Raw genomic sequence first — 16,256 nt, 5'->3', positions numbered from 1 at the left:
AGGGCATGAATGAATCATTCTGACTCCAGAGGAAATCGCTGTGTAGTCATGGCTGTTGGATCCCCAAGGTCTCTTCTTGGGAACTGTGGCATCCATGCAGCCATCCAGTGGTGCAGCCCCGACCATGAATGCAGCCCCAGCTACCTTTCGCCTCCCTGCATGGGGTCATGGGCTCCAGCAGATGGTTCTGGGCTGGCCTGTTCACTGCTGTGCCCTGTGGCCAGCACATAGTAACTAGGTGCTCTAGAAAGGTTAGCACCTCCTATCAAGGGCAGGACCCTAGACAGATACCACACAGGGTGTTGACCACCAGGAGCCCATGGCAGACTTGAGGGAAGTGTGTCTTCTCACATCCTCCATCACCCTTGTGCTTGTGGAAACTTACACAGCAACCTCATCTATGCCAGGCACATTCCCAGCTGGACACATTCCCAAACACGGGCGCACGGACACCTGGGGTGCACACAAATAGTGGCATGTGCATACCTCCCTGCTTGTCAGTGCGCATACCCTCACAATCACATTTACGCATTCAGCACTCTGTCACACACGTGCCACCCCCACACGCACACCCTCTACACACACATACACACCACACTCACGTGCATGCCGCTCCTGCATCACCCTCCCACACACTCACACCCTCCCACACATGCCCAGGCCACCATGATTCAGACACTCTCCTGCACACAATTCACATGCCCACACCCATGATCCCTAGCCCCCCATTCAGACACACTCCTGTGCTGCACTCTGACATATTCCGGCACACAGGCACCGTCTCTTTCACACTCCTCCTTGTGCCCACCCATGTGTACATGTGTGTGCAGATGCTTATGCTCTGTACACTCATACATGTATGTACACATGTGTTCTCATGTGCATACTCTTATGCACACTCAGCACACTCATATTCACATGTCCTATTGCAAAGCCCTGTACTACATCCTGTGTACATCCGCTTTAATGCACACTTAATGTTCACATGTTCTCTGCATAGCCCTTTATTACATCCTGTATGCATCCACTTTAATGCACATTTATGTTCACACGTGCTATTGCAAGGTCCTGTACTACATCCTGTGAGCACCCTCTTTAATGCACTCTTGCACCACATACTCTTGCACACAGCATTAAGTCACACACAGAAGATAGTAGAGGCAGCCCCTGATGAGGAGCAGCTATAAGTGTGGGGCAGAAAATTGCAGCCTTCTGAGGATGGTGAATAACAATAATGGTGAGGGAAGAAGGGAGCCGGGTATCACTGCAGCCACTCTAGAATGTTGAGCCCTGTGCACTGCCAGAGCTCCAGCCATAGCCTCCCAGGCCCTGGCCATCCTTGAGTACAAACAAAGAATCTACAAAGAATCCAAACAGGTGGCCTCCAGCCTGTCCCTGTGACTCTTGCTGTGGTGGCCCACTGCTTCCAGGGGATGGGCAAGCTCCCATGCAATGGCAGTGAGCACCTGGGCAAGGCTGGCTTTTGGGAAATGTGCTTGTTAGCTTCATTCTCCCTGCCCCATGAGACAGGCTTCTGGAAGACTCACACCCCAGGGCAAGGCAGCCCTCCCCACCCCCGCCTCAAGCTTCAGTTCTATTTTTTCTATTAGAAAAAGCATTTATGTGGGCCGGGTGCAGTGGCTCATGCCTGTAATCCCAGCACTTTGGGAGGCTGAGGCGGGCAGATCGCCTGAGGTCAGGAGTTTGAGACCAGCCTGGCCAACATGGTGAAACCCCATCTCTACTAAAAATACAAAAATTAGCTGGGCGAGGTGGCAGGTGCCTATAACCCCAGCTACTCGGGAAGCTGAGGCAGGAGAATCACTTAAACCCGGGAGGTGGAGGTTGCAGTGAGCCGAGATCGCACCATTGCACTCCAGACTGGGTGACAAGAGTGAGACTTTGTCTCAAAAAATAAAAAAAAAGAAAAGTGACTATGCATAGTTTTTTTACTCTTTATGAAAATTATTTTCATCTTTTAATCTGAAAAGCCACACACATGAACATTGTTTTTTAAGAAATCAAATATATTTTCTAAGTCGCAGTGGTCGGTTCTCAGCCCTCATCTGACTGCATCTCTCAGTGGCATTCGATGCAGGTGGTCGCACCATCCTTGGCCAGTTCAAAGAAGAGAAAGGAGATGTGGCGGGAGAAGCAGGTCACAGCAAGGGGCCGGGAGATGGGATCTAAGATGCCAGCAGGAGCCTCTTGCCCAAGGGGGTTAGGTATATTCCAGATGTAATCATTTGAGTGATTTCTTTGAAATCCATCTTTGCCTCGTGGGTGGAAGCTCCATGAGTCCAGGGACACAGCCATTTCATAGCCCTTAGCTCAGGGCCTGGCACACAGAAGGATCCAGAATGCAGCACTGACCGCCCTTGCTGTGGGCACTGAGTTCCTCTTACAACAAACATGGTGACCACCCCTGTGCTGACTTCTCCCCTTAGAAAACATGTTCATGTGTTTTGTTTCATTACTTTAACTTTTTTCCAAAACCAATAAATATTCACTGCAAAAAAATACAATATATGATTTATTATAAAGCAATAAGAAAACATGCCAACCCCCATCCTACCTCAGTCCCATTTCCCAGGTGTAACACACCACAACAGTGCCATGTTTAACCTATCGTCCTTGCAAACCTTTTTCTCTAGACATGCGATTGACCAATCAACAAATATTTATTGAGCATCTACACTGTGCCAACCACAGTAGCAGGAGCTGGGGAAACAGCAGTGAACAAAACAGACTAAATCCCTGGAGGAGAGGTTCATTCAAACAGTACACATATGGTAACATACATCATTACATGTACAGGTTTTTTAAAAAACAAAATGAGATGCTATAAATATTCTTTTGTGTTCATCCAATTTAGAGAAGCTGAAAAATGCCCAAAGTAGGAGGGGAAAAAAAGAGAAAAACCTCATGAGGTTTAGATTCATGATCCAAAGAGAGTTACATTTTATAGCTTTGTTTAATACCCTCCAGTTGTTTATATATAGTTTTATTTTACAAAGTCATGATCATACAGAGAGTATAGATTTTCTTCATCTTTTTTTCTTATGAAAGAAGTGCAAACAGAAAACGTAAACAAGAGCAAAATTCCATGTAAATCTACCACTCAAAATAATCATGGCTACTCTTTAATATCATTTTTTTGCCCAAAACTGGGAGTTTGGAATCACACCGGATCTACCACTTGGTAACAGACTCTGATCTTGTAACACATTTCCATTGTAATTCTGTACCATCATTTTCATGGCTATAGACTTGGCCTATAGCTGTGAAAGTGGATTCACTGTAATGGGATCAGCCAGTCTCCTTTCCTGGGATATTAGGATGTTTTCAATTTTTTATTTTCATGCAAACACTTAAGTGAATGCAAAGCAGAATGTCTGCACATATTCTTGGTTACCTAAAGGTATGATGTTAGATTGTTTTTCTTCACTCGTATTTTCACTACATCAAAATGTTGATTGCAGTTATCTTTGATGGTGTGATGTGAGATTATTACTTTGTTTTCATACTTCTTTATTTTCTCTAAATGCCTTGCAATGAACAGGTTTTATTTGCATAAACACAATATTATTTAAAATGATGCCATGAAAATTTCTATATGACCGCCGTTTTCATGGTAATGGCTTGTTACGGTTGCCTGTAATTCCATATAGGGGATAGGCCGTAATTCACTTAACCATCCCCTATCGTTGACCATCTGGGCTTTTTCCAACATCTTTAAGATCGTTATACAGGAAACCTACTCCATATCTGGGGTCACGTCCTCAGGGAGCAGCCCAGCAAAGGCTGGTGAACAGATTTCACACCTTTGGTTCATCCTGCCAAGCTGCTTTCCCGAAAGGATGTTCCAATTTCCACTCCCACCGGCAGTGCGTGGGAATGCCTGCCCAGCCGCCCTCCTCTCCCTGAGACGGTTCAGGCCCCTGGACAGTTGCGTCCTCTGCCAGGCGGGCAAGGGAGAGCAGGAAATAATTTGGCCAGCAAGTGACCCGAGACCCAGAACCAGGAGTGATTTTTAACAAGCCTGATTCTCAGAACAGAACCTGCAGAGAAAAAGAAAGCAAGCAAGGGGAAAAAAAAAAAATAAAAAACCTCTCTACTGGAAAAAAACACACACATACACAGATTAAAATAATATTTGGCACTTACGTCGCACTTTTAAAATTCTTCAAACGCTTTATAAACACTAGCTAATTAATTAAGCCGCCTAAATCTGGCTGCAGTTGGTGGAGAGAGCTTGAGAGGAGCTAAAAAAAAAAAATGGGGGAGCCAACCCTACACAACTCCAGATTTTATTGTCGCCTGCCTGGGGTGTGATTACAGGCCTCCGGCTGCACCACAAGAATAGCCCTGCTCCAACATGCTGCACGCCTGACTCCGCAGCCTCTCCTGCGCCTCCTGCTCCCTCACCAACTGCTGACTCACAGCCCCGTGTGGTGTTATTGATAAGGATAATAATAACTGCAAGCCAGGCTCAGTCCCGGGCTCCAGGCCTGCACCCTCTCCTAGATATGCCAGTATCAACTCCATTTAACACATGAAGAGAGAGGAGATTTGCCCAGGGTCATGGAGCCAATGAAATCCTTCCTTCATTCGTTACGGCATTCATTCTGCATATTTTTATCGATGACACCGTTTTAGGCAGGAGGTTGGAAACAGTCCCTTGTGGATCCTACATCCTACTATTGGGAATGTGACAATCCAGAGAAAATCAAATATATGAATAATACAGCTATGTGATGATAACGGGAATGAGAATTAAAACTTACCCAGCACCTATGCAGCAGTCTTACCACCGTGTTGGGGTCCTCATGACTGTGCTGGGGTGGATGCCAGAACCCCACTTTATGGATGATGGAATGGGGGTCCAGGGAAGGTGGGTACAGAGGTGGCTAAGGCGGGAGCCATGCTGTCGCCCAGGCCTACTGGCCCCAGCAGATGTGCTTCCGCAAGGCAGCCTTTCCAGTTGGTCCAGTCTCGAGGCTGAAATACAGACCTACTGGGAAAGTTCCTAGCTCAGTACTGCTGGCAGCTGCTGGTGCTGCCTCTGATGTCCCCGCCTGGACGGGCCTCCCACACCTCTGGCCACCAGCCTCACCCCTCTCAGGCTGTCTGATGCTGGCTAGGCCTCTGTCCACTGTGGGTTCTGTTTTTTTCTCCTGTGCCATGAAGATCTTGCCATGTTCAACTTCAAATGGAAATGAAATGAGAAGCTGGACTTCCTGACAATAAAAGCAGTTGAGGTCTTAAGTGATTGGTCAGGAAAATAAAGTCGAAATGGTCATATTTACACCCAGAGCAGGTGAAGTGGTCTTAGGTACTCTGAGACTCCACTCACCTGCCATGAGAACTGGGCCCCAACGGTGATCCCTTGCAATCAAGACTGGGTGAGGCTGGGAATGGGAGAAAGAGGCAGGACAATGGGCAGATAGCCCTGGGCTTGCTGCAGTGAGGGCAGAGAGGGGTCTGTGAGCCTCTTTCCCTGGCTGTCCTGCCCCTGCCAGTGGGGTGGTGCCAGGCCATGGGTTGCTGGGCAAATTCACAGGGTCTCTCTCCTGCCCAGCCAGAGCCAGAGGGGCTGCTCTGGACATCTGCCGCAGCCTTGTCTGATGTACAAGGCAAAGGTGGCCCAGGTCAGGGCAGGACAAGGTCAGTGGAAAGTCCAACTGGGGCCCCAAGTCACCTGTCACCTGCATACCAGGTAGCTGCCACTCTTCTATCTACCTCATTCTCTCCTTCTCCCCCATTCTAGCTCTTAAGCATGTGTTTCTCTGAGGTCTTTATGATCATGATCTGTCTTTTTTTTTTTGAGACGGAGTCTCGCTCTGTCACCCAGACTGGAGTGCAGTGGCGCGGTCTCAGCTTGCTGCCAGCTCCGCCTCCCGGGTTCATGCCATTCTTCTGCCTTAGCCTCCCGAGTAGCTGGGACTACAGGCGCCTGCCACCATGCCTGGCTAACTTATTTTGTGTTTTTAGTAGAGACGGGCTTTCACCGTGTTAGCCAGGATAGTCTCGATCTCTTGGCCTCGTGATCTGCCCGCCTCAGCCTCCCAAAGTGCTGGGATTACAGGCGTGAGCCACTGCGTCCAGCCTTTCTTTTTTTTTTTTCTTGTACCTCACCTTGTTCAGAATCAAGGCCCTGGCTGTGCCTTGCTCTGAACTGTTCTCACTCGGTCCCTAAGCATCTTCAACGCATCCTATGACAACCTCATCCTGCCTTCTTCTTCCTATCTGGGCTCTCTCCCCTGCATCCCAGTCTCTCCACCCAGGGTCCCTGTCTTGTGTGCCCCAGTGTCTCTGATTGGAGCTCAGGCTCCTGCAGCTGACCTCTACAACTCCTTCCAGCTACACACTTGGGAGCCCTTGAGGCCTGGACTGGGTCCAGCTCCAGTGTGTCCCCATCACATTGAGGCCTGGGTCACAGGGCATCAGCAGGTGTTGGTGAGAGTGAAGTTTGAGCTACAGCCGCCGCCTTGTTTATTCAGTGTATAGTAACAACATCTTCCTCAGTGCCCGGCTCCCGGCTAAGTGACTTCTATGTGTGATCTTGTTTTCTTTTCAGAACAAAGCAGAGGCCTCGGGGGTGTTCTACCCATCCTGTAGATAAGAAAGCTGAGACTCAAAAGCGATGGATAAACTAAGATCCCACAAGAACAAAGGGCGAGCCAGGTTTTAAACTAGGTCTGATGACTCTAAAAACCAGATGCTGCGTTTGGACACTGTCCCCAGCCTTGGCTTGTTTTATCCTCCCAGAGATCCATCGAGGTGGGGTCATAGTAACTATTTTACAGATGACGAAACCAAGACTGAGAGCAGTAAGGGCAAACTAAGGGCAGCTCTTGCATTTGTGTGGCACTTTGCTAGCCAGGCTCAGTCCTGGGCTCCAGGCGGGGACTCAAACACACTGGCATGAGTCTACACTGGATATTCTTAGTCACCTGAGTGGTGGCCCAAGGACACAGCTGTAGGCCACTGATCCAGAACTCAAACCACATTCTCCTACTGCCCAAACCACTGAGTACAACCTCCCTTCTCGGGGCCTGCATCCTGGACCAGGTCGGAAACAGAATCTAATGCCTTGTAGAGCCCCACACATGCCAGGTCCCTTCTCTGAGACTTTGCCCAGCCTGTTGCCTCTGTCTGGAACACCAGGCTCCCTTCTAGCTCATTCAGATTGGAATTAGAGAGCCCAGCTCAGATGTGACTCTTCCAGAGAGGTTCCGAGCATTCAAACCCACTCTCTGCCATGTCACTTAGCTTTCTGTGCCTCAGTGTCCCCACTTAGAATATAGGCTCAAGTTGCAGGTTTGTTGTGAGGGTTAAATGAGATAATACACACAGTATACTGACCTCACAGCCTGCTCCTGGTGTGCACCCTGTCGATGAAAGTCATTGATAAACACTTGAGGCAACACAGAGGATCATGTAAGGATGAAAACAAAAAAAAAAAGGACTGCTTTGTGCTCCTTTCCAGGAGTGTTGGGTGAGGAGGAGCTGCAGGTGATTCAGCCTCAGAAGTCCGTGTCAGTCGCAGCTGGAGAGTTGGCCACTCTGAACTGCACTGTGACCTCCCTGATCCCTGTGGGGCCCATCCAGTGGTTCAGAGGAGCTGGACCAGGCCGGGAATTAATCTACCATCAGAAAGAAGGCCACTTCCCCCGGGTAACACCTGTTTCAGACCTCACAAAGAGAAACAACATGGACTTTTCCATCCGCATCAGTAACATCACCCCAGCAGATGCCGGCACCTACTACTGTGTGAAGTTCCGGAAAGGGAGCCCCGACGTGGAGTTGAAGTCTGGAGCAGGCACTGAGCTCTCTGTGCGTGGTGAGTACATCGCAGGCCTCCTTCATCCCCTGGTGTGTGACAATAACTCAATAATAACACCCTCCATTCTTTGAGCAACAATCAAGTGTGGTGGTGGGTGCTCCTTTTCATGAATTAATGTCTCCCCCTTTTACAGATAAGGGAAGTTGAGGCCTGGAGATGTCATGCTGTTTGCTCAAGGCTCCACGGCTGGTAAAGGGTGGGAACATCTGCATCCTTCATCTGCCTGGCTCTGTAGCCCTGGCCTCTTCCAATCGGGCCCAGCCCTTTGGTTCCACAGATGAGGGAACTGACAGATAGAGTGACTTGCCCAGGCACAGGGCCAGAGCTCACCTGCTGCCTCCAGAGAGCACTTCCCCCTCAGTGTGGCCGAGTCTTCTCTATGCAACAGGCACTCCCTGAGAACCTACTGTGTGCCAGGCTCCACCAAGCTTGTGTTCTCATCCCTTCCCATAAGAATCCACCCAGGGCAGGGAGCAGCGAGGGGGTGCTTTCCTTTATTTCATCACCAAACATCAATTGAGAAGATTCCTAAAAGGCACAGATTTACTGTTTAATCTGATGGCCCTGGTGAGAGGAGAAGCCAGAGGTTTGGGCATTTTCTGTGGGTCTTTTAGAAAAACCCTTGTATGGTTTAGGGACTGATTCATGCAGTCACTGAAGGCTCTGAACAAAGCTGGGTCATTATAGAACGTCCCTCACCCCAGGGAGGAGGTCTCCCTTCTAGGTGACTTTGGGTTCCTCAGTTAAGGCAGCAAAGATGCTCATTTTGTATTTACTGCCAGAGCCCCAGAATCGTTGTTCTAACTCCGGATCCTGGGACATTAGTGCAGGAAGGACCCTCAGACCATGCAGCCCAACCCCCAGTTACAGGTGGAAACTTGAAGTCAGGAGATGACAGGGGCCTTGCCCACAGTCACAGGACCAGTTGGTGACAGGATCTGGACCAGAGCCCACATCTGATTCCAGGAAGGCTCGTTCCTGCCCCAGTGTTAGACATTGTTTCCATAGAAGAGCCTGGTGCATCACAGGTGCTGACTGAAAGCTCCTTGAACAGAACCGCTAAGCAGGGAGCCAGCACTTCTCCTTTTCATCAGTTTCCTAAAGGTTCAGAATACTCACATTCAGACCGTTAGACCCATTGGTGATTGGAAAACCTCTCCCAAATGTAAGCCTTAGCATTTGATACTGAGATTTCATATCAGGATGGAGACCTGCTGCATTGTGTAATAGCTACAGAATACTCCAGCTTATGGAAATGTCAGATTTATTTTACAGTCTTCCATTGATGGATACGTAAGTTGTCCCCAACCTTGAGCTATTAAAACAGTCCTGCAGTGGATGACCTTATACATATGTGACCTTACTCAGGTGGGAGACGCCCACTGGAAGTGCCATTGCTAGATCAGCGGGGTGTGTGTTTGAATGTGTGTGGATATGGCCTAATTTCCCTCCTAGACATTGTAACAATCAAGTCTCCCCACAACCGCTGGACATAGGCAGGGAGGGTGGCTTTACCCTGATTGTGCAGATATCACAGGAAGAGACATTGAAGTTCCCAGATGATGCATCCCGTGCCTAGACAGTCACAGCAAGTAAGTGGCCTAGGTGTGACCCAAATCTGCTGACTCCTAGTAGAGTGCTCACTCCTCTTTGCCATTTTGTCAGCCTAAATGATGCCCTGGATGAGAAAGGAGGGAGGTGGGAGGAGGCCAGGAAGCAGCAACTGGGCCAGATCCTCATCCTGGCACTTTCTCCTTTTATAACAAGTACTATGAAGGAAGAGCCGCTTCTTGCCCCTTTTACAGATAAGGACTCTGAGGCCCAGAGAGGAGACCTGTGTGGTGAGCAAGTCGGGGAGCCAAGGTTTGGTCCCCACCAGCCTGACTCACAGCCCCTGTCTCTGTAACACTCAGCTATGATGGTCAAAGTGTGGAGAAATGCTCCACCCTTCTCATTGCAAACTCTTGCAGTTCTATAGCAATAAGCATAGGCTGAGGCAGGAGAATTGCTTGAACCCAGAAGGTGGAGATTACAGTGAGCCGAGATTGTGCCACTGTACTCCAGCCTGGATGACAGAGCAAGACTCTGTCTCAAAAAAAGAAAGAAAAAACAAAACAACAAATCCTATGGGAGTAGGAGGGACTGGCCCCCATCAGAAAGGTCCTGCAGATGTCTCATGATATAGGAACCTGTTCCTAAAGGTTCTCTGCACATCACTGAGCAGCATCCATGGAGCAGAGTTGGGCCTCCTGCAGCCCAGCAGACCACATGCTCACCTACTCATGGTGCTGAGGACTAAGGATAAGGAAATGAGTCATTTCCTGGTGGGTGCTTGGGGCTCATTGGAGCAAGAGTTTATATTCTCCCCTCAGGCTGTCAGGAGCCCACTGACTTCAGTTTATGGCTATAGGGTAACCAGATCTGGGTGCCATGGCAGGAGGCTTCTCCCTAGAATTGCGTGAAGTCAAGGATCTCAAAGGGAAAAAGGGAAGGTGGTGGTTAGTGTCAGGGTTCATGAAGTTCAGGCACTTGCTCAACTGATAGACACGAGAGCTTGGGGAACGCTGGAAATGCCCATTGGGTACTTGGGGGATGAGGAGATAGTGCCTTTGCTTTTCTCAGCCTCGGTTTCCTCATCTGTAGAATCAGACTGGAGTGCAGTGGCGCGATCTCGGCTCACTGTAATCTCCACCTTCTGGGTTCAAGCAATTCTCCTGCCTCAGCCTGTGCTTATTGCTATAGAACTGCAAGAGTTTGGAATGAGAAGGGTGGAGCATTTCTCCACACTTTGATAAGCATAGCTGAGTGTTATAGAGACAGGGGCTGTGAGTCAGGCTGGTGGGGACCAGACCTTGGCTCCCCCACTTGCTCACCACACAGGTCTCCTCTCTGAGCCTCAGAGTCCCTATCTGTAAAAGGGGCAAGAAATGGCTCTTCCTTCATAGTACTTGTTATAAAAGGAGAAAGTGCCAGGATGAGGATCTGGCCCCGCGGCTGCTCCTTGATGATAATCAGGGACTCCTTTGGGAGAATGGAAAGGATTTGAGTTCCTGTGTATAAATCACCCAGTGCAGAGTAGACACCCCCAAATCAAGGTGTTATTTTATTTTTTTGAGATGAAGTTTCACTCTTGTTGCCCACGCTGGAGTGCAGTGGCGCCATCTTGGCTCACTGCAACCTCCACCTCCTGGGTTCAAGTGATTCTGCTTCAGCCTCCCGAGTAGCACCCACCACCACAACCAGCATTTTTTTTTTTTTTTTTTTTTTTTTTGTATTTTTAGTGGAGATAGTGTTTCATCATGTTGGCCAGGCTGGTCCTGAACTCCTGACCTCAGGTGATCCACCCACCTTGGCCTCACAAAGTGCTGGGATTACAGGTATGAGCTACTGTGCCCTGCCATCAAGGTGTTATTTTAAGATGTGTTACCTTGGGCAACCCAGTTCCCCTTGCTGAGCCTCAGTTTCCCCATGTGTAGAATGTCAGTAATGCTACCAACCTTTCCAGGATGTTATGAGGATGCAGCGAGCCTGAAGAGACGATAGACCTTAGTAAGCAATGGGGTTTTCCCAAGATCATGTGATCTTGGGCGAATCCTGGCTTCCCTTGAGTCCTCAGCTTCCCTGTCTGTGAAATGGTGATGATGATTGTCAACCCTCAGGGGTTCTGTGAGGATTGGAGAGGATGTACACAGAGCCTTGAATGGTGGCGGTGTTCAGGTTGTCCCTGAACTCCTGCAGAACTGTGGTTAGGAGAGCGTGGCCAGAGTCCAGCTGCCTGGGCCACATCCCAGCTCTGCCACCTCCTGGCTCTGTGACCTGGGAGAAGGCACTCCACCACCATGGGCCTCAGTGTCCTCACTTGTAGGTGATAACACCAGCCTCACAGACCAGGAGTTGGGGCCGAATGAGTTAAATCCTGTAGAGTGCTTAGGGCAGCACCTGGCCTGCAGTCAATGTTCAACAGATGTGAGCTCTGTGATGCCGAAGCCATGCAACCTCAGATGGGTCAGCGCTCCTCCAGCCCTCAAGTAGAAACGGTGCTTAGGGTGTGCTCAGGTAGCTTTCAATCTTGGCTGCTCTTTAGGATCATCTGGGAAACTTTGAAATCAATCCCAGGCTCTACCACAGACATGCCTCTTCAATTGGCCTGACATGGGCCCAGGCATCTAAAGTTTTTAATTAATCCAGAAGATTCTAGTACAGAGCCAGGACTAAGAACCCCTGGGATAGACACCCGGAGGTCACAGAGGACAAGTTGGAAAAGACGGTCCTCTGTGGTGCCAGACGGGAGAACAGCTTTTCAGGCTGTGGATGCTTCTGAACAACATGTACCCAGGACAGCTGTTTGGAGGCCCCAGTGGCCTGGCCAGACCCCCTCTTATAATACAGGCCTACGGGGGCCAAGGTAGGGGCCCCAGACAAAGCCCTGCTCAGATCCAGCCTCAGGACGGGGGAACCTTCTATCTTGAAAATGTTTGTGTCTAAACAACTGCTGGAATCCCAGCAAATCCTTCCAGTTCGGCCCCAGAACCCACCCTGCCTCGACACACCAAGCTGTCACGGAGGAATCTGTTCCCTCCTCCTTTAAAATGCTTCCAGCTTCTGTAAATGGCTCCTCTGGAGGGAGGCACCTGTGATCTTGTTTGTGTTTTGAAAGCCAATTCGCCAAACTTGTTTCCTGAGGGGATTGTTTAGAAAAGGGGAGAGAATCCTCACTTGGTGGTTTCTGCTCCTTTTATCATTTGGGTTTATCATGAGCTGTAGGGAGCAGGGTTTGAGCCTTTTCTTGGTGTTTCTGCTCTGCTTTGTTCTGCTGCCTAAAGGATAAATGTGTAGATTCAGAAGCAGTAATGACCAGACCTCCTGATAACAGGCTCAGGGGTCATTTATTAAGCACCTGCTACATAACAGGTTCTGTGCTTGCATTCATCCTCCCTCATCTTACCAGGGTGGGGTTTGTATCCACTTTTGGCCCTGGGCCTCTCTGAGCTTCGTCCTAAAAGGGGCTCACACGAGGATCCCCTCACAGAGATGGAACGAGGATTAAAGAGCTGAGGGGCATGGAGGGAGCAGCCAGTGTCCAGCTCCAGAGAAGCCCTGGATAAATGGGAACTGATTGCAGCCCCTCAGCCCTGTGGGGACATCCAGGCTGCTGGCCTCGATGACTTGACTTCTTCAAGTGACACCCTCCTTATTGTGCCCACAAAATGTTTGACGGGTGTTAGGGAGCGAGTTAATATTTACAAATGCAAGTATGGGTGATATGTGCTTCCTGGTGATTGCGATAAGAGGTACAGGGTAATAATTGCAATTTGGAGACACGTTTAGGGCCCATCTGCAGGGAGAAACAGCCCACATTCTGATTCAGCCATTTGTGTGCTTTCAGGACCCAGGAAGTGCTTCTGCCTGCTTGGGCACCCTGTGTCTGTGTAATTATTGATAATTAAGAAATTAACCCCTTTGGCTTTCTCCGCACTTGGTGATCTTTAATATCTATCCAAAGCTGACCCCAAGGAAGACCCTAGATTCAGAAAAGTATTCCTTCCTTTCAAATTTAGCGCTTGGCACAGATTAGCCCCTGCTGGAATATTTGTGGAGAAAATGAATAATATGAAGTAAATTCATAAATACCTGAAGAGAGAGCTTTGGATATGAATAAAGTCTGGGTTAAAGTTAGATCTGTTTTTGCTTATTTTTGTGAAACATCTTCTGTTTATCCAAAGCAAAACTGCTTCTGTTGCCTCATTTAATCCTCGCTGCATCCCAGGAAGGAGAAATGCTGCTGTCCCATTTTACAGACAAGGAGCTGAGTGTGCCAGGCCGCCCCTCTCATGGGCTGAGCAGCCTGGTTCCAGCTGTCAGGGTGGTGCCACTTTGCTACTTACTCCCTCTACTGACCTCTATAAATGCTCTCTCTGGGGTTGGCACTGTTTCCAGGGGGGCAGGGTAGCAAGAGTTAATACCAAGGATGAGATGGATCGTTAATTTTGATCCTGTGCCCAAATTGGTGGAAATCACCCTGTGTGGAGTGGAGAAGTTTGAACTCAGGCCTGGACTTCCCTCTGGGCCCTGCCCCTACACTGTCTGACCTCATATGGGTCCTCACCTCTCCCAACCTTTGCATCCTGCTCTGTGAAATGAGAATAAGGACACCGCCCTCATTAATCCTTCCACATTATTGGAAGGGTAAAAAATAATGTCTCGGAAGGTTCTTAACGTGTCACACGCTTATCGTTAGTGATGGTCATCTCAGTCATGTCTCCTGTTTATCAATGCTCCTTTTGTAGCCAAACCCTCTGCCCCCGTGGTATCGGGCCCCACAGCGAGGGCCACAGCTGAGCACACAGTGAGCTTCACCTGCGAGTCCCACGGCTTCTCTCCCAAAGACATCACCCTGAAGTGGTTCAAAAATGGGAAGGAGCTCTCAGACGTCCAGACCAACGTGGACCCCGCAGGAGAGAGCGTGTCCTACAGCATCCGCAGCACAGCCAGGGTGGTGCTGACCCGCGGGGACGTTCACTCTCAAGTCATCTGCGAGGTGGCCCACGTCACCTTGCAGGGGGACCCTCTTCGCGGGACTGCCAACTTGTCTGAGGCCATCCGAGGTAGAAGACCCTCAAACCCAGCCCAAGCCCACACCTGGCTGCCAAGCCCGTTCCCCACCACCCTCCACCCATCCAACTCTACTTTTGCTCCAGGGCTTGAAATGCCTAGAACCTAAATTCCTAACTGCCCACCTCCCATGCCCCTAGATGTGCCGGTCACTTACTAACATTTTAATGGCAGTGGCTAGGTGACCACCCACCAGGTGCCAAGGACTGCGCTAGCAGTTTCATTTATTCCACCAATAGCAACTACAATTAATGAGCACCTACTATGAGCCAAGCCTCTACGTGCTTGGTGGTTTTCTTTATTTTGCTACGGTTGTAACGTTCCAACTGCATGCCAGGGGTGGTGCTTATAGATTTCACCCATTCTTAGCCTAGTAGGAGCTACCAGTCCTTGAGCACCTACTGTGTGCCGGGCATTGTACTTAGTAATTTCATTCATATGCAAAGAGCACCCTCAATGTCTGAGCACGTGCTGCCTGCCTAGCACTGTCCTGGTGAGGCCCTCACCGTGGTGGTGGGAGCTACGTTATGGAGCCCTCCCTGTGATCTGTCTGTGCCACAAGGTCACAGCTTCTGCCCTGTGCTGTTTCAGTTCCACCTTTCTTGGAGGTTACTCAACAGCCCATGAGGGCAGAGAACCAGGCGAACATCACCTGCCAGGTGATGAAGTTCTACCCCCAGAGACTCCTGCTGACCTGGTTGGAGAACGGAAACGTGTCCCGGACAGAAACGGCCTCAAGCCCTCCAGAGAACAAGGATGGCACCTATAACTGGACGAGCTGGCTCCTGGTGAATGTATCTGCCCATAGGGATGATGTGAAGCTCACCTGCCAGGTGGAGCATGACGGGCAGCCAGCGGTGAACAAAAGCTTTTCCCTGAAGGTCTCAGCCCACCGGAAGGAGCAGGGCTCAAATACCGCCCCTGGTGAGGCCTCTATTTCAGCTGACCCAGCTCTTTTAAACTTTTAGTTTTGTGGGTTTTTTAAATGTTAAAAGTAGTAATTCCTGCTTATTATAGAATAATCTAGAAGTCTATAAATGTAAAGTAGGATTTTAATGTCAGCTCCATTTCCCCAAATCCCACACTCCAAGAGTCACCACTGGTAAGGGTTTATGCACATCTTGATAGATCTTTTGACATAGATTTATATCACAGGAGGAAAGAGGGAGAGAGAGGGCCCATCTGTTCATGGCATCCTGCATTTGCCTTCTTCACCTGATAGTTGTCATGCTCCCCATTCCTCACTGGCCCAGCCCCTCTTCCCTACTCTTTCTAGCCTCTGCCTCATCTGCCTGGCTGCCACTGGGAGCCTGCCCCACTGGAAGCCGGGGTGGAGTCATTCAGGGTGTTTGCAGCTTGTCTTATGTACAGTCAGTGCTTCAGTGAACATCCTTGTACATGTTCCATCCCACATGTGACTATTTCTGTGTGATTGCCCAAGGAACACTTTAGGCCAAAGGGCATACTCATGTAAGGAGGAGATAATGCTGTCATTCCCCTGAGAGAGTGTGAGAGTGCCAAGGTATCATTTTCTCAGCCCCTGCAACGTGGTGTTGGTGTACATCTCTTCTGTTTTCAAATGGTGGCACCTGGTTGGCATTTCAATGCAGCCATGGAATATTTCATCACCTGTTATCAATGTGGCTGATGCCCTGTACATAGTAGAACCCTTGAATGGATTAGTAATAGAAGCCATTTCTGTCCTTCATGCACCCTTTAGGGAAGCTCTAAAAGAGAGCCTTGGGGCTGTGTCAAAGTGACCCTTTGGTTTCACCAATGCCGGGTTTTCATAGGA

The 16,256-nt window shown here is 49.3% G+C and overlaps 1 protein-coding gene across 4 annotated transcripts in view; it reads left to right on the top strand.

Annotated features, from left to right (window-relative positions):
- Window positions 1–16,256, top strand: part of SIRPA (signal regulatory protein alpha) — a 46,243-nt gene that overhangs the window by 13,659 nt on the left and 16,328 nt on the right. For all 4 annotated transcript variants that reach the window (XM_023220321.3, XM_023220318.3, XM_023220320.2 and 1 more), the window contains exons 3-5: window positions 7,493–7,846; window positions 14,137–14,454; window positions 15,053–15,385. In XM_023220321.3, the coding sequence (XP_023076089.2) occupies window positions 7,493–7,846; window positions 14,137–14,454; window positions 15,053–15,385 (1,005 nt within the window). The remainder of the gene's footprint in view (window positions 1–7,492; window positions 7,847–14,136; window positions 14,455–15,052; window positions 15,386–16,256) is intronic.

The sequence above is a fragment of the Piliocolobus tephrosceles genome, chromosome 20, assembly GCF_002776525.5.
Source record: "Piliocolobus tephrosceles isolate RC106 chromosome 20, ASM277652v3, whole genome shotgun sequence".
NCBI classification, from domain to species: Eukaryota; Metazoa; Chordata; class Mammalia; order Primates; family Cercopithecidae; genus Piliocolobus; species Piliocolobus tephrosceles.
The sequence above is the reverse complement of the archived record's forward strand: the minus strand, read 5'-3'. Positions and strand labels throughout refer to the sequence as shown.